At 52.2% G+C, this 20,184-nt stretch overlaps 1 protein-coding gene across 1 annotated transcript in view; it reads right to left on the bottom strand.

Annotated features, from left to right (window-relative positions):
- Nucleotides 1-16,844, bottom strand: part of ACSS3 (acyl-CoA synthetase short chain family member 3) — a 141,179-nt gene extending 124,335 nt beyond the window's left edge. The window contains exon 1 of the mRNA XM_065423450.1: nucleotides 16,567-16,844. Coding sequence (XP_065279522.1) covers nucleotides 16,567-16,844 — 278 coding nt within the window. The remainder of the gene's footprint in view (nucleotides 1-16,566) is intronic.
- Between the last annotated feature and the right edge of the window lie 3,340 nt (nucleotides 16,845-20,184).

Raw genomic sequence — 20,184 nt, 5'->3', positions numbered from 1 at the left:
CCCAATTTGGGATTCTGTTTTTGCCAGGTTATGAAAACTTCTTTAAAATTTTAAACTAATGTTAGGTTTCAGAGTAGCAGCCGTGTTAGTCTGTATCTGCAAAAATAACAGGAGTACTTGTGGCACCTTAGAGACTAACAAATTTATTAGAGCATAAGCTTTCGTGGGCTACAACCCACTTCTTCGGATGCATATGCATCCGAAGAAGTGGGTTGTAGCCCACGAAAGCTTATGCTCTAATAAATTTGTTAGTCTCTAAGGTGCCACAAGTACTCCTGTTATTTAAACTAATGTTGCCCTTCTTCTCAAGTAGGTTCACTGTGACCATTTAAAAAAAAAAAAAAAAAAAAAAAAACCACTTATTTTGTGCAAGTCTAAATTCCATTTTCTAAATAAAATATTGAAGAGAAGGTAATGGCTTCCCATCCATAAGTCCATTAGACTAAGCAACTCTTCTGTGAGAAAAGAGCAAGTCCCATTAGACTTTTCACTTTAATCAGACAGAGACTGCTGTCAGGATCTGAGAGAGATAAGGACTTTCTTTGCTTGCTGTCAGTAATTTTCAGTACATCAAATCAGAGTATCTTCAGACTTCTAGAGAAGCTGACCCACTTATCAGGCTCCAGAGGCTATTTCATTCATAACTTCCAGAATGAAAAGCTCATTGAATGCTGATTTATTACCACAATGATTCTTTCATCCAGCCTTCACATGATGGAATATTAAGCTTTTTAAATGGCTAATGACTGCCTTTCATTGTATCAGGAAGAAGGTTAACAGAGATTGCTGCAAGTAAATTAATCTAATTTACAGAAGTAAAAAAAAATTAAAATTAAAAAAAAAAAAAAAAAAAGTGACCAGTAGCCTTATTGCAGAATATTTCTGCAATTCCAGTATCTTTTAGGAAGCGGAGGTTACTTACCTGTAACTGGAGGTTCTTCGAGAACTGTGGTTCCTATCTGTATTCCACCAAGGGTTTATGAATGTGCACCATGCGTCCAGAGGCAGAGATTCTGAAAGCAGTAGTGTCCATTAATCCACGCATGCTCACCTCATGGTTTTGTCCGAGATGATAAAGGATGGGGCAGAACAACCGCATTGTCAGTTCCTTCTCCACCACAAATCCAATAGATCCGCAGCAGCAGCAGGGCAGAAAGTGGAATACAAATAGGGACACCCATCTCAATGAACCTCCAGTTACAGGTAAGTAACTTCCTCTTCTTCTGTACTGTATTCCACTGATAGTAATTAACAAGCAGTACATAAGTCAGAGGAGGATGCGAGGACAAAGTTGGAATGGTTGAGTAGAGCCAAAGGAGCCATCTGTCGCCGACTCCTGCACCAAAGCGTAATGTGTAGCAAAGGTATGTACAGAACACCACAGGGTCACTCTACATATGCCCCGAGTGGCACGTCATGGAAGGAAGCCATGTTCGAAGCCTGGGCTCTCATGGCATGGGCCCACACCTCAAGGGCCCGGAAGCAGTTCTCATAACTGACAGCAAAGTGTAATGCACCCCAAAATCCACTTGGAGATTCTCTGTGTGGAGATTGCCTGACCTTTAACTCTTTCAGCTATGGCAAACAGTCTAGGAGATTTCCTTATCGGTTTTATCCTCTGCAGGTAGAAGGTCAAGGCCCGATGGACATCAAGGGAGTAGAGTCATCATTCCTCTTCCGAGGCATGAAGCTTCAGAAAGAAAGCAGGTAAGTGAATGGGTTGATTGAGATGAAACAGATGACATTTGGCAGAAATTTTGGATGCAGGCACAGGGAGACTATCCTTTAAGGAAAGTGGTGAAAGGAGGGTCTACCATCATGGCCCCAAGTTCACCTACCCTTCTCACTGAAGTGATAGCCACAAGGAAGGCGACTTTCATGGAAAGAAGGGACATAGAGCACGAAGCCAGCGGCTCGAATGGCGGTTTCATTAGTGCCAAAAGAACTAGATTGATGTCCCACTGGGTAGCATGGGTGGGAAGGTTCTGAGGAGGCCTTTCCAAAATTTAGCAGTCAGCAGGGGTGTAAAGACAGAATGTCCTTCCACTGGGATCAAGGGGATGGAAGGTGCTAACTGCTGCTAGGTATACCTTGGGAAAGTTGAGGGTGAGACAAGGACAGGATGGACTAAAAGTCTAAAAGGAGGGGACTCTCCACCACTTCTGGGGAAAGCCCCTTCTGTTGGGCCCAGGAGATGAAGCCTTTCCATTTCGCCCTTTAGGAACGCTTAGTGGACTCTTTCCTACTGCTCGAGAGGATGTTTTGCACTTCTGATGAACACGTCTGTTCTAGAGAAGATGCCCATCCAAATACCATGTGCTGATGTGAAGCATCTGCAGATTGGGATGTCTGAGCCTGCTGTTGTGCTGTATCAGTAGCTTGGCGAGAGTGGGGATGGGAATTGGAGGACAGGTGGATGTGTGGAGGAGGTTGGGAAACCAGAACTATCTGAGCCAGCAGAGGAGCAATCAGGATGACAGTTACCCTGTCCTGTCTGATCTTGTGGAGTACTCATGCCAAGAGTGGAAGAGCAGGGAAAGCATAGTTGATCTGATCTGACCAGCTGAGTATGAGAGCATCGCCCTGAGAGTGGGGACCAATGCCCCCACCCCCACCCCACGAGCAGTATGTGCTGCATTTGTTGTTGATTGGGGAGACAAAGAGGTCCCTGGTCGGAGTTCTCCATTGGTCAAAATTGTCACGCACTACGGTGTGATGGAGTTCCAGTCATGGTCAATCACAAACCATCTGCTGAGCGAGTCTGTGATCATGTTCTGAGTCCTTGGAAGATAGACTGCCGATAACAGGAAATGGTGGACAATGCACCAGTTCCAGAGGTTTACAGCCTCTGTACATAGAGCAGTTGACTTTATGTCTCCTGTTTGTTGACATAGTAAATAGTGGTGATGTTGCCAGACATAAAAAGATGATGGGACAGAACGGATGAGAGAAATGCTTGGCATGACCTCATTACCACTTGGAGTTCCAGAATGTTGATGTGCATCCTGGATTCCCAAGGAGTCAATGTTCCCTGTGTCATGTGGTCTCCCATGTGTGCACCCCATCTTATGAGGGACAGGGAGGAGGGGAGAAAGGGGACTCCCATGCAAACCTGCCATGGGTCTGTCCAACACTGGATGGAAGAACTATCAGCATAAAGGTCTATGGTGCAGCACATGGGTGAGTAAACTCTCTGGAGACACATCTCGAAGCAGCAAGGGTGGAGGCGAGTGAAGGTATATGCACAAGGCCATGTGACCAAGGAGGAATAGGCAAGTCCTGGCCAGGACTGTTGACTACGTGGGCTATGATTTCCTGCAGAGTCTGGAACCTGTCCCTCAGCAGGTAAGCTTGTGCTGTGACTGAGTTGATGGAAGCCCCATAAGGTCTAGGGATTGCATGGAGTCCAAAGTTGATTTTTCTACATTGATGCTGACACAGAGAGGAAAGGAGTCCAAGCAACATGCAAGTTGAAAGTTGAGCTTTGTCTCTGGACTCTGCTGCTAGGAGCCAGTCACCAAGATAGGGGAATAGAAGGAATACAACTGACAAAACCTTGATGAAGACCCTGGGAGCAGTGGTGAGTCCAAATGGCAGGACCATGTATTGAAAATGGATGCGGGCCAACCATGAATCTCAGGAATCGTCTGTGAGCTGGATGAATGTCTATGTGAAAATAAGTGTCCAGCATATTGAGAGCTGTAAACCACATGCCTTCTTCTAATGATGGATGATTGTTACTGAAGTGACCATACGAAACTTGGGTTTGCAGATGAAGCGACTGAGACAGTGGAAATCCAGAACTGTTCTCCATCCGCCTTTCTTTTTGGGTATCAGGAAGTAAGTTGACTAGAACTCCATCCTTTCATAGTCTGGAGGAACCCGCTCTTTCACCACTCTTTGTAGGAGTCCAACTCTAAGGTGAGAATGTTGTCTCTGAGATGGGATCGGGGAGGGGGCTGTCAATGAGGTAGCATGATGAACTTGACTGTATAGCCATAGTGGGCAACATTTATTCCCATTTGTACGTTGTTTTTGCACTCCAAGCTGGTAAGAAGAATACAAGATGACCCCCAAAGGAGGTGGGGTGGTTGTATGGCTGCAGGCAAGGTGGTTGATGGCTTTCAAGGGTTCCTCAGAAATCTCTCTTTTGTGGGGGTTGTATCTGGGAGGAGGAATGTTGCGAGGACAGGCACGAGGACGAGATCTTTGAGTCTCTTGACACTTCCTTGGTGGTCCGTACGGCCGCTCATAGAAAAACTCTGAGGTTCCATAATGGTGGGTGGGTGGCAGGCAGTAGAATTTATGCTTCAGCGCAAGTATGTAAATACCCAAGGAATGAAGTGTTTCAAATCCTTGAGGATGTGGAGAGAGTTGTCCGTTTTCTGGTTGAAACGATAGGATTCATCAAAAGGGAGGTCTTCGATGATATCTTGTACCTCCCTGGGAAAACCAGAGGAAAGGAACCACAACTTCATCCTCATGACTATGTCCAAGGCCATGGAGTGCAATGAGTAGAGTCCTGCGCAGATACAAAAATTTTTATCCGTGTTCAATCCACAAAATTTGTCCGTGGATATCTGCATCCATGGATGTGGGTATCTGCGGATTTGCAAAGGCTCCACAGGTCACCCCGCACCAGTGATGCAAGGCTGTGCCAAACCCGACCCCCAACGGCTCCCCACTTCTCCCCCACCACCCGCTCTGCCCCTGACATACCTCTTTCCCCACTCCAGGCAGGGAGGCTACAATCCTGGGCCTTGTGTACAGCACCACCCTCCCAGTGGGGGCCTTGGACACCCCTACACAGCTGCGGCAGCTCTAATGCATGCAGATCCAGCCAGGACAGACAGCAGTGACAACTATTCTCTTCACAGCGCCCACTAGTTTAAAGTACAACCACACATCTTTCAAAATGGCACTTGGCTCACTTCTTTCTGGGAGCTGTAGCTTACCTCCTCCATCCAAGCAAGCTGGGGACTTCAACTCCCAGAATGCCCAGCAGGCTATTGCAACATATTGCAGCCTGCTGTTGCAGGATTCAGAGAGCCGAGCTGGAGCCTGAGGGCTGGGTGACAGCTGCTCCATTCGGATGAGCATGTGCTGCACAGCCCTGCCAGGATACAAAATTTGTATCTGCATCCAAGCTGCAATTCGCAAAAATGGTCCACAGATATAAAGCGGATATCCGCGGATTTACAGGGCTCTAGTGATGAGGTATCTTCCACATCCACCGCCGATTGAAACAATGATCTTGCTACCAGCTTCCCCTCCTCTATTATTGCTTAGAAGGGGCCCAGTCTTGCTGAGGCAGTTTTTCCGCGAAGTCCTCCAATTTGCTGTAATACAGGAAATCGTATTTGGCAAGTAATGCCTGATAATTCAAGATCTTGAAGAAGGCTGGCTGAGGAGAAGACCTTGTGGCCCAAAAGGTCAAGCCACTTTGCCTTCCCTGTCGGATGGGGTGGAGTGTAGGTTGTTGTCTAGCCCATTCTGTTGCTGGGAGTGAGAGGTGCCTCAGCTGAGGCATGCCCTGCAAAGAAGATAAAGTCTCCCTGGAAGTAGAGGGTCCCAGACAGTGTGGAGACCTCGACTCTCCCAGGGCAAACACTTCCCGACCTCCCTGGAATCAAGGATACTCTCTCAGTCCCCAGAACTAGTATAGGAACAATGGTCTTCCCTGGAGCAGACAGGTCTCGAGCTCGGAGGGATGCAGGTGTTGACAGTAGGTCAGTGCAGGTCAGAACCCAGTAACAATGGATCCATTGGTTTCTGTGGTCTTTTTTTGTGCTTGGACTCTTTAGAGCATGCTCCCTCCCCATAACTGGAACTTGTGGAAGGAGCCTTTCCTTTCACAGGCTTGAAGGAAGACTTACTGCCATTCTTAGTCATTCCCGCAAAGGGTTCCCTTCTACCTCCGCTCTTGATCATGGTGGACAACCCCAACCAACTTACCAGATCTGACACTCAGACCCATAACCTAAGCATCATCTTTGACTCAGTCCTTTCTCTAGGCCCTCGCATAAAGGCTATGTCAGAATTTTGCCAAATTCTCTCTGCATAACATCCATCCATCCAAGTTAAAACTCCTGCCATTTTGCATCTCAATTATTGCAACATCTTTTGTTTACCTTGATAAATACAATCTTGCCGCACTCATATCCATTCAGAATGCTGCTGCACAGATCCATCACTTTGATCACATTATTCCTCTTTGCAGCCTTCCATTGTGCCGCCCCTCCCTCCCCCCCATCGGATCAAATACAAGCTACTTGTCTTAACTTTCAAAGGCCTTTCACTGTCTATCCCTACCCTATCTATCATCTCTTATTCACTATTGAAATGTTGACTCCTGCCTTTGATCTACCATTGGCACCAGCCTCCGTTGCTTACTTGTTAAATTTTCAAACACACTCTTCTGTGCTTTCTCCCATGCTGCCCCTCATGGAAGAGCAGCCCATAAACATCTTCAAAGCTACCTCATGATCCTCCTTCAAATCCCACCTTAAAACTCTCCTTTGTCGTGGTTTTGTAGGCATCCTGGCAATGGTCAAGCTACTGGTGGGCTCAGACAATAGCTTATCACCTTGACCAATATTGTCTCATTGTTTCCTTGTACTCCCCTATCTGCTGCCTCTTGTCTTAAACATAGATTGTAAGCACTTTCTGTGTTTGTACAATACCTAACACAATGGAGTCCTGGGCCATAACTGGGGCTCTTAGGTGCTACAGTAAGACAAACAATCAGCAAGTAATAATATACAGGCACACTCACTCTCTGTTCAGATAAGCATTAACATATGAACTTGGATTAAAAAACAACAACAGTTGTGGAGCATATGAAGGGAAAGAAACTCCTTTGTTAGAGAGTTTAGACATGAGAAGTATACAGACTTGTACTTGATTTCATTAATGTGTTTTATTAACTAAAATGGAGCACTAGATACTTGACATCAATACAATTCCAGTCAGAAAAAGAGGGACTGATTCTGATCGTTCCAGCCTTGCACCTTTGTGTAGTTCTTCACTCCTATGCAAAGTGGTATAAAACGCTATCACTCTGATTTAGTAGCAGTTTATATCCACTTTGTACAGGGGAAAATGAGGTATAAAGCCAGAAGGGACCTTATATCATTTAGTCTGACCTCCTATATAACACCGGGCATAGAATTTCACAGAGTTACCCACACGCTCAGTCCAATAACTTGTGTTTGACTTGTGGTATCAAGTCAAAATGCCTTACGAAAGTCCAAGTCCAAGGCAGTTACCTTTCTCAGCCAAACTTATCTCAAAGAATGAAGTCAGGTTTGTTTGACAAAACCTATTTTCCACAGAACCACGCTGACAATTATATTCCTATCCTTTAGCTCTTTATTGACTGAATCCAATACCAGCTTCCATTATTTTGCCTATGGGAGATGTCAGGCTAAATGGCCTATAATTAGTCAGGACATTCTACTTGCTCTTTTTTAATACTGGCATGGCATTAGTATTCTTTCAGTCTTCCGGAACTTCCCCAGCATTCCAAGATTTATTAAAAATTAACATCGGTGGTTGACAGATCTCCTTAGCTATCTGTTTTAGGACTCTTAGGTGTAAGTTATCCAGGCCTGCTTATTTAAAAGCGACAAAGAGTCCTGTGGCACCTTATAGACTAACAGACATATTGGAGCATAAGCTTTCGTGGGTGAATACCCACTTCGTCAGACGTGACTCTTTGTCGCTTTTTACAGATCCAGACTAACACGGCTACCCCTCTGATATTTCAAAGCGTTTATCCCTAGTAGATTCTGTTTAACATCCTCCTTAGTTATTTTATTACAGTGGAGCAGGGATGGCCAACCTCTGGCTTCGGAGCCACATGCAGCTCTTCAGAAGTTAATATGCAGCTCCTTGTATAGGCACCAACTCCGGGGCTGGAGCTACAGGCACCAACTTTCCAATGTGCTGGGGGGTACTCACTGCTTAATCCTTGGCTCTGCCACAGGCCCTGCCCCCACTCCACCCCTTCTGCCCCCTCCCCTAAGCCTGCAGTACCCTCGCTCCTCTCCCTCCCCCCGCCCCCCCCGAGCCTCCTGCACGCCATGAAACAATTGATCAGGATGTGCGGGGAGGGAGGGGAGGGAAGGTGCTGATCGGCATGACTGTCGGTGGGCGGGAGGCACTGGGAGCGGGGTGGGGGAGCTGATGGGGGGCTGCTGACATATTACTGTGGCTCTTTGGCAATATACATTGGTAAATTCTGGCTCCTTCTCCGGCTCAGGTTGGCCACCCCTGCAGTGGAGAGATGCAGAATAATGCTTATATTCTCATGACAAATTATTGTATTAAAGCTAAATTAGTGGAAATAATTTAGAACCCTGACAGATCACGTGCTTGATCATAATTTTTAAACTAAAGTCTAAATGGTGAGTTTAATTGAAGTTCCCTTATGAAAACAAAAAAAAGACATAGGGCATAGACTTACTAATCACACAGCTGGGACACTGCTCCAGCGGTTTTTTGATGTAGATTGTACACAGGTTTTCTAGGGGAATGCAATGGAAATTATTGTTCTAACATTATCCTGCCTCCCCAATACAAATTATATTATATATATATATATAAAAATACACACACACACACACACACACACACAATGGTGAAGCCGTCTTTGGAAAGGCACTGAATGTAACAAATTATCTTGCAATTTACTTTAACTGACTGATATCAATTATGTTGCTGTATTAGTATATTGTCAAAATATAAAACTTTTTGAAGGTCAAATGAGTTTAATTTTGTCAAGATTCACCAGAATAAAATATGTCTTCTTTCCAGAGTACAAACTTTTCACAAACTGCATATTAATTTAGCAGATTAATTTATTCTCTTTTAGAAAGTATCATAATAAAAGTAACAGGATTTTAAAATAACCATCTAAAATCTCTTGCTGTAATTTGATTTTAGTTTAGTGTAAGTGGAATGCATACTCTCAGTGAATGGTGCAATGATTTACCTGTAATCTCATGTTATAGACATCCTCTGCCATAAACAGTATAGCAAAAAAACGGTTACTTACCTTCTGTAACTGTTGTTCTTCGAGATGTGTTGTTCACGTCCATTACACATTAGGTGTGTGCGCGCCGCGTGCACGAACGTCGGAAACTTTTTCCCTCAGCGGCTCCCGTCGGGCCTGCAGGGTCTCCCCTCCCGCCAGAGCGGCGCCCCGCTCTCGCGTATATATATCCCTGCCGGCCCGACCCTCCCTCGGTTCCTTCTTGCCGGTGACTCCGACAGAGGGAAAGGAGGGTGGGAAGTGTAATGGACGTGAACAACACATCTCGAAGAACAACAGTTACAGAAGGTAAGTAACCATTTTTTCTTCTTCGAGTGATTGTTCACGTCCATTACACATTAGGTGACTCACAAGCTTACCATTGGAGGAGGGTAGGAGTCAAGGAATAACTGATTGAAGCACAGCCCTGCCGACAACCGCATCCTCTCTGGTCTGATGATGGATCGCGTAGTGGGCTGTGAACGTATGCACCGACGACCAGGTGGCTGCTTTGCAGATTTCCTGGAGCGGAACCTGTGCCAAGAAAGCCGCCGAGGACGCTTGGGCCCTAGTTGAGTGAGCCCTGATCTCCGGGGCTGGTACGTTGGCGAGCTCGTAGCACGTGCGTATGCAAAGCACAATCCATGCCGACAAGCGTTGCGTCGAGATAGGTTGGCCTCTCATTCGCTCCGCAAGGGCGATGAACAGCTGAGTCGATTTGCGGAATGGCCTGGTTCGTTCTAGATAAAACGCCAAGGCTCGACGGACATCAAGGGTATGCAGGCTGCGGTGGCTTGGGTCCGTATGGGGCTTGGGGAAGAACACCAGTAAACAAATGTCCTGACCCATATGAAAATGCGAGACCACTTTTGGAAGTGCGGTCTCAGTTGCACCTTATCCTTATAAAAAACTGTATAAGGAGGCTCCGAAGTGAGGGCTGTCAATTCCGATACCCTCCTAGCCGATGTGATGGCCACGAGAAATGCTACCTTCCATGAGAGGTGCAGGAGAGAGCAAGAGGCTAGGGGTTCAAAGGGCGGCCCCATGAGTTTAGTCAGGACCAGGTTGAGATTCCACGCAGGGACCGGTGGGCGTGAGTAGGGAAATACCCTCTCCAACCCCTTGAGGAATCGGACTACTGTGGGGTTGGAGAACACCGAAACCCCCAACTCCCCAGGGCGGAACGCCGATATGGCGGCCAAATGCACCTTAATTGAGGCGGGGGCGAGCCCTTGATGCCTGAGGTGTAGCAAGTAGTCCAGAATCGATGGGATTGAGGCCTGCAGAGGCTGGATGTGAAGAGGCTCACACCAATGGGAGAACCGTTTCCATTTGGCAAGGTAAGTCGCTCTTGTGGAGGGTTTCCTACTACCAAGGAGGATTTGCTGGACCTGATGGGAGCACTTGTGCTCCATATCGTTCAGCCAGAGAGAAACCACGCCGTGAGATGTAGCGACGGTAGGTTCGGGTGGAATAGGTGACCTTGGTCTTGCGTGATGAGGTCGTGATGGAGGGGGAGGGCTATCGGAGTGGTCACGGACAGTTCCAACAGGGTCGTGAACCAGTGTTGGCGTGGCCACGCCGGGGCGATGAGGATGACTGTCGCCTTGTCCCTGCGGGTTTTGAGGAGGACCCTGTGGATGAGCGGGAATGGGGGGAAGGCATACCTCAGGCTCCCGCCCCACGGTATTGCGAAGGCGTCTGCCAATGAGCCCGGACTGTGGTTCTGGAACGAACAAAACTGAGGGCATTGGCTGTTGTCCTCGGTGGCAAAGAGATCCACCTGGGGAAACCCCCACCTCCGGAAGATTAAACGCAGGACGTCCTGTCTCAACGTCCACTCGTGCATGTGATAGGACCGGCTGAGGCGGTCCGCTAACCCGTTTTGGACCCCCGGGAGATATGTCGCTAGTAGGTGGACTGAATGGGCTATGCAGAAGTCCCAGAGGAGGAGTGCCTCGTGACAGAGGGGAGAGGATCGGGACCCGCCCTGCTTGTTTATGTAGAACATGGCGGTAGTGTTGTCCGTCAGAACCGACACGCTGTGGCCTGCTATGGTAGCGTGAAAGGTCTGGCAGGCGAGGCGAACCGCCCTCAGCTCCTTCAGGTTGATATGAAGCAACTTTTCTTCCCTGGACCACAAGCCCTGAGTGCGCAGGTCCCCCAGGTGCGCCCCCCAACCCAGGTCCGACGCGTCTGTTACTAACGTCAGAACGGGTTGTGGGGTGGCGAAAGGGACCCCCGCGCAAACCTGCTGCCGATCGAGCCACCAACAGAGGGCGTTCGACACCCGAGCCGGGATCGTCACGATCAGGTCTAAGGGGTCTCTGCCGGGGCGATATGCTTGGGCCAGCCATAACTGTAGCGGCCTGAGTCTTAGGCGGGCGTGCCCGACTACGTGGGTGCAGGCCGCCATGTGCCCCAAGAGTTGTAAGCAACATCTGGCCGTGGTCGTGGTGAATTGCTGGATGGAGCTCACGGCCTTCTGAATGGCCAGGAACCGCGGAACGGGCAGACTCGCCCGTGCCGCCACTGAGTCCAGGACTGCCCCTATGAAGTCCAGCCTCTGCGCGGGGACCAGCGATGACTTGGGTTCGTTGACCAGTAGTCCGAGTTCGTGGAACACCTGTAGTGTCAATGCCACATGGGAGCGAACCTCGGCCTCCGAGCGGCCCGCAAGGAGCCAGTCGTCCAAGTATGGGTAGACGCGCATCCTTCTTTTTCGAAGAAAAGCTGCCACCACCGACATGCATTTCGTGAATACGCGCAGGGCTGTTGCCAGGCCGAAAGGCAAGACTGTAAATTGGAAATGGCGCTGGTTGATAGTGAAGCGCAGGAACCGCCGGTGGGCCGGGCGGATGGCGATGTGAAAGTAGGCATCTTTCATATCGAGGGCAGCGTACCAATCTCCCGGATCCAGGGATGGAATAATAGTACCAAGGGAGACCATACGGAAACGTGGTTTGAGCAAGTATTTGTTTAGCTTGCGTAGGTCCAGGATAGGACGGAGGCCCCCTTTCGCTTTGGGAATGAGGAAGTATCTGGAATAGAACCCTTTCCCCCTGAGGTCCGGAGGAACCTCTTCCACTGCTCCTACTGTGAGGAGGGTCTGCACCTCCTGCATGAGGAGTTGCTCGTGAGAGGGGTCCCTGAAGAGGGACGGGGATGGGGGGTGTGAGGGAGGGGGCGAGGAAAACTGAAGGGTGTAGCCTGCCTCCACCGTGCGTAGGACCCAGCGGTCCAATGTTATACGTGACCAAGCACGGTAAAAATGGGACAGGCGGTCTCTGAAACACAGAGGGGGGTCCGGAATAGAGGTTGGTACTCTGTCCTCGATCGCAGCTTCAAAACCCTTGTTTGTTTCCCGGCTGCGGCTTGTTTTGGCCCTGATTTTGGCCCTGGTTAGGCGTGTTGTTGCGTCTACGCCTGTTATCCCTGCCCCTCCTGCGGTACGGTTCCTGTCTAGGACGAGGGTGGTACTGTCTCTGTGGAGGTTGGGGCTTGAAGGGTTTCCTCTGCGTCACTGGGGTGTGCATCCCCAACGACTTGAGGGTGGCTCGAGAGTCCTTGAGGCTATGCAGCCTGGCATCCGTTTGGTCCGAAAACAAGCCCGATCCCTCGAACGGAAGGTCTTGTATGGTGTTTTGCACCTCTGGGGGAAGGCCGGAAGCCTGTAGCCATGCCGAGCGCCTCATTACCACACCTGACGCGATTGTCCGGGCAGCTGTGTCCGCGGAGTCCAGGGAGGCCTGTAGAGAGGTTTTGGCTACCGCCTTCCCTTCATCTACTATGGCCGCAAACTCGGGTTGGGCGCCCTGAGGCAGGGATTCCTTGAACTTGGAGACTGATGCCCAAGAATTGAAGTTGTGTCTGTTCAGAATCGCTTGCTGGTTAGCGATCCTCAACTGGAGGCCCCCGGACGAGTAGACCTTTCTCCCAAATAAGTCTAGGCGTTTCGCCTCCTTGGCCTTGGGGGCCGGGGCTTGCTGGCCATGTCGCTCTCTTTCGTTGACCGCAGAGACGACCAGCGAAGAGGGAGTTGGGTGAGAGAAGAGGAAGTCGAACCCTTTAGAAGGGGCGAAGTATTTCCTCTCCACGCCTTTTGCAGTTGGTGCACTGGAGGCCGGCGTTTGCCATACTGCTTTCTGGTTGGACTGGACCGTTTTTATGAGCGGGAGCGCGATCCTGGAGGGGCCCTCAGGGCTTAGAATGTCGACCATGGGGTCCTCCTGCTCTACCGTCTCCTCCGCCTGCAATCCCAAATTGAGGGCTACTCGGCGGAGCAGTTCCTGGTGCGCCCGATGGTCAATCGGGGAAGGGCCGAACACTGTTGTGCCCGCCACGGCTTCGTCTGGCGAGGAGGAAGAGGTCAGGGCCTTTTGCGCGTCTTCCTCCTCCTGCAACTCCTCATCAGCTGGGCGCTCCTCTGGAGACCGCCCTACGGCGTGGGTCTGAGACGGTGCCGAGCTCGGTGCCGAGTCTGCCCTTTCTCGGCCCGGCGGTCTGGAGACCGTGGCCTCCTTGCGCGAGAGAGGGCGCCACTGCGGAGAGCGGGACCGGTGTCCTGAGAGGCCCGATCTCGAGATCCTGGATGGGGGGCCTTGCTGATGGTAGGCCCAAGGGGTCCAGAACGGCCAGTGCCCGGGCTGTCCCCACTGCGGATGCCAAGTGGCTTCGTGCTCCCTACTGGCCTGTGCCCTGTGGGCATATCTATTGGACCGGCCCGAGTCTACGTCCGAAACCACAGACGGTGATCTGGAAGGCCACAGTGGTGCCGTGGAACGATGCCGATCCAGGGTCGGTGAGTGGTGTCTCCGTGACCGTGATCGGGAGTAACGTCTTGCCGACCTGGACCTGGATCGGTACCGGGGCCCTCGGGACCAGGAACGACTGCGGGTGGCCGGTTCCGGGGATCGCGTGAGTGACACGTCCCGGTGTCGACTCGAGCAGGGCTGCTGGGTCGGTGCCGAGCGCTTACTGCTGCCAGCCGGTTGTGCGGCTCTCTGCGCGGAGGGAAGTCGGGAGTCCACCGAGGCGGAGCTCGACCGGGACCGGCGCCGTGAACGGTGCCGAGATGGCGACCGTGATGGGCGCACCATTGCCGGCTTGCCTCTGGATGGCAGGCTCGGCAAATTGTCCTTGGCTTGGCGGGGGCCCTCAGCGGACAATTCAATGAGGTCCTTTGCTGCCTCAAATGTGTCCGGGGTGGAGGGTTGCTCCACAAGGCCCTCCAGCCCTTCCTCCTCACTCGACGCGCCTATCCCGGGGCTCGACGGGCCCTTCGGCGCCGGAGCCACTGACACCGGGATCTGTGCTGGGGCCGCAACGGCCTTAGGCGCACTTGAGGTCTTCGCGGGCGCCACCCTCTTATGCAGGGAACGTCCTCGGGCCTTGGGTTGGCCCTTCGATTTCGCCGGCGAAGACGACCGGTGCCGGAGGCGGTCCCGAGGGCTTAGGGTGCCCCACTGGTGCCGGATCACGGACCGATGCCGGGGCACTCCGCACCGAGGTTGACGGTGCCGTCGAAGTGGAGGGCTGCAGCGCCGACTCCATGAGCAGCTGCTTAAGGCGAAAGTCTCTCTCTTTCTTAGTCCTAGGCTTGAAAGCCTTACAGATCTTGCAGCGCTCCTTCTGGTGTGCTTCCCCCAGGCAACGGAGACACGAGTCGTGTGGATCGCTCAATGGCAGAGGCCTGCGGCACGTGGCACAAGCCTTGAAGCCTTGGGCGTGCGGCATGCCCCGCCGCCCAGGGCCGGTGCCGGGGTTGACCAAACACCTAACACAAAGAAGTTTAAGTCTTTCTAAAGAACTGATAACTGCTAAGCTTAACACTAACTACTAAAGAACTGATAACTGTCAAGATAACACTAATTACTACGCTAAGGGACACTCTCAGATGAGAGACAGAGTTGTTCCAACGTCGCCACGGACGGTAAGAAGGAACTGAGGGAGGGTCGGGCCGGCAGGGATATATATACGCGAGAGCGGGGCGCCGCTCTGGCGGGAGGGGAGACCCTGCAGGCCCGACGGGAGCCGCTGAGGGGAAAAGTTTCCGACGTTCGTGCACGCGGCGCGCGCACACTAGTGTGTAATGGACGTGAACAATCACTCGAAGAAGAACATTTATTCTTTACATTCCCATCTACTTTTGGTGTGATGCTACAGAAACAGCCAACAAAACACACATTGATTCGGCTTCCTTATGCATGTTTTAGTATTGGTGAAACATACCCATTTTCCCACTTAAAAGGGTCCATATTTTCTAGTCAAAACAGAGACATTTGTTATGACGGGTATACCAAACATACTCCTGGTGAAGATCAGGGAAGGAAGAACACAGATATGCACAGTGACCCCTATTAAAGGCGGAGGGCATGCGCGCCCTCCAACACACCTGACCCCCATTATACATTAGAGGCATTCTCTTCTCCTCCCCACCACCACACATAAACAAACCCCTGGCTCTCATTATATGCTAGAGCAGACGTGGGCAAACTACGACCCGCGGGCCCGTCCTGCCCGGCCCCTGCCTAGTCCCCGGCCCCTCCCCCGCAGCCACACTCTGGCCCGCCGCTCCCGCTGGGCAGTGTGGGGAGCGCAGCTGGCTCTGGCCGGGTGTCGTAGCTGCGAGCTCCTGCTGCTGGTAAGGGGGTTGGGTAGGGGAGCGGAGGGTCCTGGGGGGGCAGTCAAGAAGGAGGGGATGGTTGGATGGAGTGGAGGTTCTGGGGGGGCAGTCAGGGGGTGGGGATGTGGCTGGGGTCGGGAGGGCAGTCAGGGGACAGGGGAGGTTGGATAAGGGAGTGGGATCTTGGGGGGCAGTTAGGGGTGGGAGGTCCCGGGAGGGGGTGGTCAGGGGACAAGGAGCAGAGGGCGGTTGGATGGGGGTGGGAGACCTGGGGGGGGGGCTGTCAGGGAGCGGGGATGTGCATAGGGAGCAGGGCAGTCAGGGGACAGGGAGTTTGGATAGGGGGCAGGGGTCCCGGGAGGGGGCAGTCAGGGGACAAGGAGCAGGGGGGATTGGATGGGTTGGGGATCCTGAGGGGGGCAGTCAGGGGGCAGGAAGTGGGAGGGGGCAGATAGGGGGCGGGGTCCAGGCAGTTTGGGGATGCATAGCCTTCCCTACCCAGCCCTCCACACAGTTGCCCAACCCCGATGTGGCCCTCAGGCCAAAAAGTTTGCCCACCCCTAGGCTAGAGGCACTTACTGCTTCTCCCACACCGGATCCCCATGATAAGTTTGGGACATTCCCCGCTCCTCCTCCCCCTACAAACACAGGCCCCCATTATAGGCTAGAGGCAATAGCTGTTCTCCCCACACACACATCTGACCCCCATGAAAGGTTTGGGGACATTCCCTGCTGCTGCTCCTCCCCACACACCCGACCCCACTACGGACGCTCTCTTCTTCCCTCCAGCCCCTCGCTGCCAGGGGGACACTGGGCTTCCCCCCGCTGTCTCTAACCCTTCTCTGCTGGACCGCCGCCCGGTCACCCACTGCTCCGAGGGCGCACCCGGAGGCGGGGTGTCGCTCACCAGGAGGCGACGAGCGGGTTGCTCCTGTCCACGAGTTTGGCCCAGGGTTTGTGCCACTGGATCCGCCCGGCGGCTTCTCCCCACAACTTCTCGGGCTCCGCCACGGCGGCCCTGAACGCCTGCTCGTACGCGCCCTCGGGGGCGGCTTGCCCGGCGGAGAGGGAGCGCCGGGCGGCGGGAGGGCTCCCAGCGCCGCGCGGGGCTGGCCCCCTCAGCCAGCCATTGCCCCAGACCCGGTTGCAGGCGAGGAGCCGTATCACCCTGCGCTGGAGGCCCATGGTGATACTGCTCTGCGGACCGGTCCCGTCCCGTGCGGCTGGGGAGCGACTCCCTCTAGCCCGACTGAAGGGCCACGTGGAAGCTGCTCGAAAAAGCCGAGCTGGATCCCCTGCCTGCTGCAAGCGCCGCTCTCTGCCGCGGAGCGCTTCGCGAGCAACAGGTCTGCAGGCGCTAATGTACCGAGTCCAGCCCGGGCTTTGCTCCTGCCGCTGAGCCACCCCCGCTGATGGCCAGGGGCCAGGTGAGTTCGGTTGCACAAGCCTGAGTTTGTCCGTCCCCCCTCCCCCGATTTTGGCCACGGTCTCTGCGCTGAACAGCGGATCAGAGCCCCGCGCAGCTCGGAGTGTGGGCCAGGCAAAACAGATCTTCCTGCTTATAGGGCACTGTTAGTAGAGCCCTGTCCGGCTACAGATTTGTATCCGCGTACCCGGGGCTCTAACTGTTAGCACAGGCGCCCTTGTCCATAGTACCTGGAGGCACTTGACAGCTTCCAGCAGCCAACACGTCCCTTAAAGCAGGGAGCATGCACCGAGTGCAACCCCTTCTACCTCCATAATCTAAGACCCGCAGGGGAGACTCCAACCATAACAGCCTGGCCGTCCAAAGCCTGGGGTTCGCCAGACTGCCAACCTTGTGAGAAAACACAAGGCAGAGGAATGCACCAATTTAGATCTGTACCAGTGTGCCTCCCCACATCACTTTCAATAAATCACAAATATTCCCTCTCCTATCTAGCTCAGTGGTTTGAACATTGGTCTGCTAAACTCAGGGCTGTGAGTTCAATCCTTGAGAGGGCCATTTAGGGATATGGGGCAAAAATCTGTTGGATGATTTAATTGGGGATTGGTCCTGCTTTGAGCAGGGGGGTAGACTAGATGATCTCCTGAGGTCCCTTCCAACCCTGATATTCTATGATCCCCCACTGCCCAAAAATAATTGAAACCTACTGCTCAACTTTATCGGCCTGCAGTAGCAGTACATGCTTATTATGAGCAGGAAGAGGGATGAATTAAGTGGGTGCATAGGGAGCAAACTGAAAAAGGAGGAAGAGAGGGGCATCTTATTGTAAGGTTATTTTTAACACTTATGTGATTTGTATAAGTACTGGATGTTTGATTGCACTTGTATCATACTTCCCAACATTTCTAGTGGCTAACGCAGGGCGGGCCCTGTCCCTAGAGGGGCAAGGTTGTGTGCTGTCACTGGGGTTGGGAGGTGGGTGCTGCCCCGAGAGGGGAGGAGTTGCAGAGTGATCCTGCACTCATCCCACAGCATTAGCTCCCGTCGCTCCCATCACATAGGGCAGGCAGGGCTCGGCCCCCCACTCTGGGCTTAGTGACCTGGCACCTTGGGCATGAGCTCACTGCATCACTCAGGTTTGACCTAGCCCCCTGATGGGAGAGTTGTGGGCAGCCAGGCCAAAGGTGAATGCATTAATTCCAATTTGAATCAGTCCTTTCCCCTTATCTGGATAGAAGGAAGGGCATGTGCGGTGGGGAAAAGTCTTGAACCAGAAAGTGGGTACTGCCATACTGTGTTCAGTGAAGCCACAGCTGCATGGCTAGCCAGGAGCTACAGTGACGCTAGAGCCAAAAAAGATTCCCCAGAAACCATTGTGGAAAAAAGAACTAGGGGGCCTTCTTTATGACAGCCAAAGTAACACCGAAGGCCCAAAATCAGGCCCTCTGACAGCAAATTAGCAAATTACGACAATTTGGGGGCTTGTCCGGGATCACTCCATGTCCCACCGGACCGGAGGACCGTGGACCGCTTCCACACCGATCCCAGGCGCCAGGTAAGAGACCCTTGTCTCTATTTGGGCTTCGGTGGGGAGCTGCCCATAGGCTCTGGGTTCAGGTAAGGGCGCGCTGTGATCCGAACCTTTTGAGGCTAGACTCATTTGCCTGACGCCTGTTCGTTTTGTGTGTGTCCGTTCTGTAACTTGTCTGTTTAATTTCTTGCATCATGCTGCGCTATCTCTATCATTGTTTACTTAGGCTATAAGCTGGGGGGGGCGTCGGGAACTGTCTGTTTTGTGGTGTGTACACGAGGGTCTTAGACCCAACGGTTTCCTTGGGACAGCCTCGGTGAAATTACTGGGACATCCGTCTGGCAGTTAAACACTTTTAGAGTGCCAGCCCAGTATAAAAACAAGTTTCGGATGACAGGAGATTATTCAGGCAGGAACAGAGGCTGAATAGGCTGGGTGATCTCTCCGGAACATAAAGGAAACCATTACTGACTACGAGGACAAGGAGTACGCCAAGCTCCTATGCTTTGCTTTTATAGCTTCCTACTTTGTGTTAAGTATCAGAGGGGTAGCCGTGTTAGTCTGAATCTGTAAAAAGCAACAGAGGGTCCTGTGGCACCTTTAAGACTAACAGAAGTATTGGGAGCATAAGCTTTCGTGGGTAAGAACCTCACTTGCATCTGAAGACCCTCTGTTGCTTTTTACTTTGTGTTAGTCTGATTTGCGTGGCTCATCCTTTGGGGACTGGTCCCCCCGGAGGGTGAAGGACAGGCTGCTGAGGGACCCCGGGAAGGAGGACCCCATAGTGAGTAGGGGGCGGAATCCACTCTCTGGGCCCTACGGTGGGTAGGGCGGAAACCAGAGTGTCCCGGAGCAGCCAAAGGGGTTGGCAGGGCTCCCACCAGCAAATAGGCTGTGTGGACCGGTGAGGACTGTCGTAGCAAAGATCCCGATTTAGGTGTGTTGTATGACTGTGGGTCGTGAGGTGACCCTACCTCTGTTTCCCTTGAAGTGCTGAGAAGCCCCTCCTTGCTCGGAGAGCAGGGAGGCCCCGGGAAACCGCCCACGTACTCCTAGGCAGTAAAGTAACCCATCCCGTTCTCTTGAAGGCGGGTCGGTGCTCTCTGCTGGGGGAGGGGTGTGCGGAGACCAAGCCTTTCCTAACCTTCTGTGTGGTTGACCTACGACCGAAACCTTACCCCAGGTCTTCCTTTTGGAGCCGTGGGCTCCCTCCCCTTGCTCGGAGAGAGGGGAAGTCCCTGGAAATCGCCCGCCGTACCGGAGGCAATAGAGTATCCTACCCCGTTCCTTTAAAAGACGGGCTGGTGCTCTTTGCCGGAAGGGGGGTGTGCAAGGACCTCCCTTATAAATCCTCCCCACTGGTGTGAGTGTTGGGGATCTAGCCTCACCCGTAAAATTGAAGGGGGCTTGGGAAATTGGCCTCGCCTAAATGAGGAGGCCTGGGCTTACTGCAGTGTTCTAGTGTTGTTGTATTGTTTAACCAGGTATAATAGCAATAGCCTTGTTTAACGGTGATTGGTTTGGCGCTGTGGTATTCTCTGGGCGGTTAAACGGTGCAGGGCTTGTCG

Source organism: Emys orbicularis, chromosome 1 (assembly GCF_028017835.1).
Source record: "Emys orbicularis isolate rEmyOrb1 chromosome 1, rEmyOrb1.hap1, whole genome shotgun sequence".
NCBI classification, from domain to species: domain Eukaryota; kingdom Metazoa; phylum Chordata; order Testudines; family Emydidae; genus Emys; species Emys orbicularis.
This window is presented reverse-complemented; position numbering and strand designations above follow the sequence as displayed.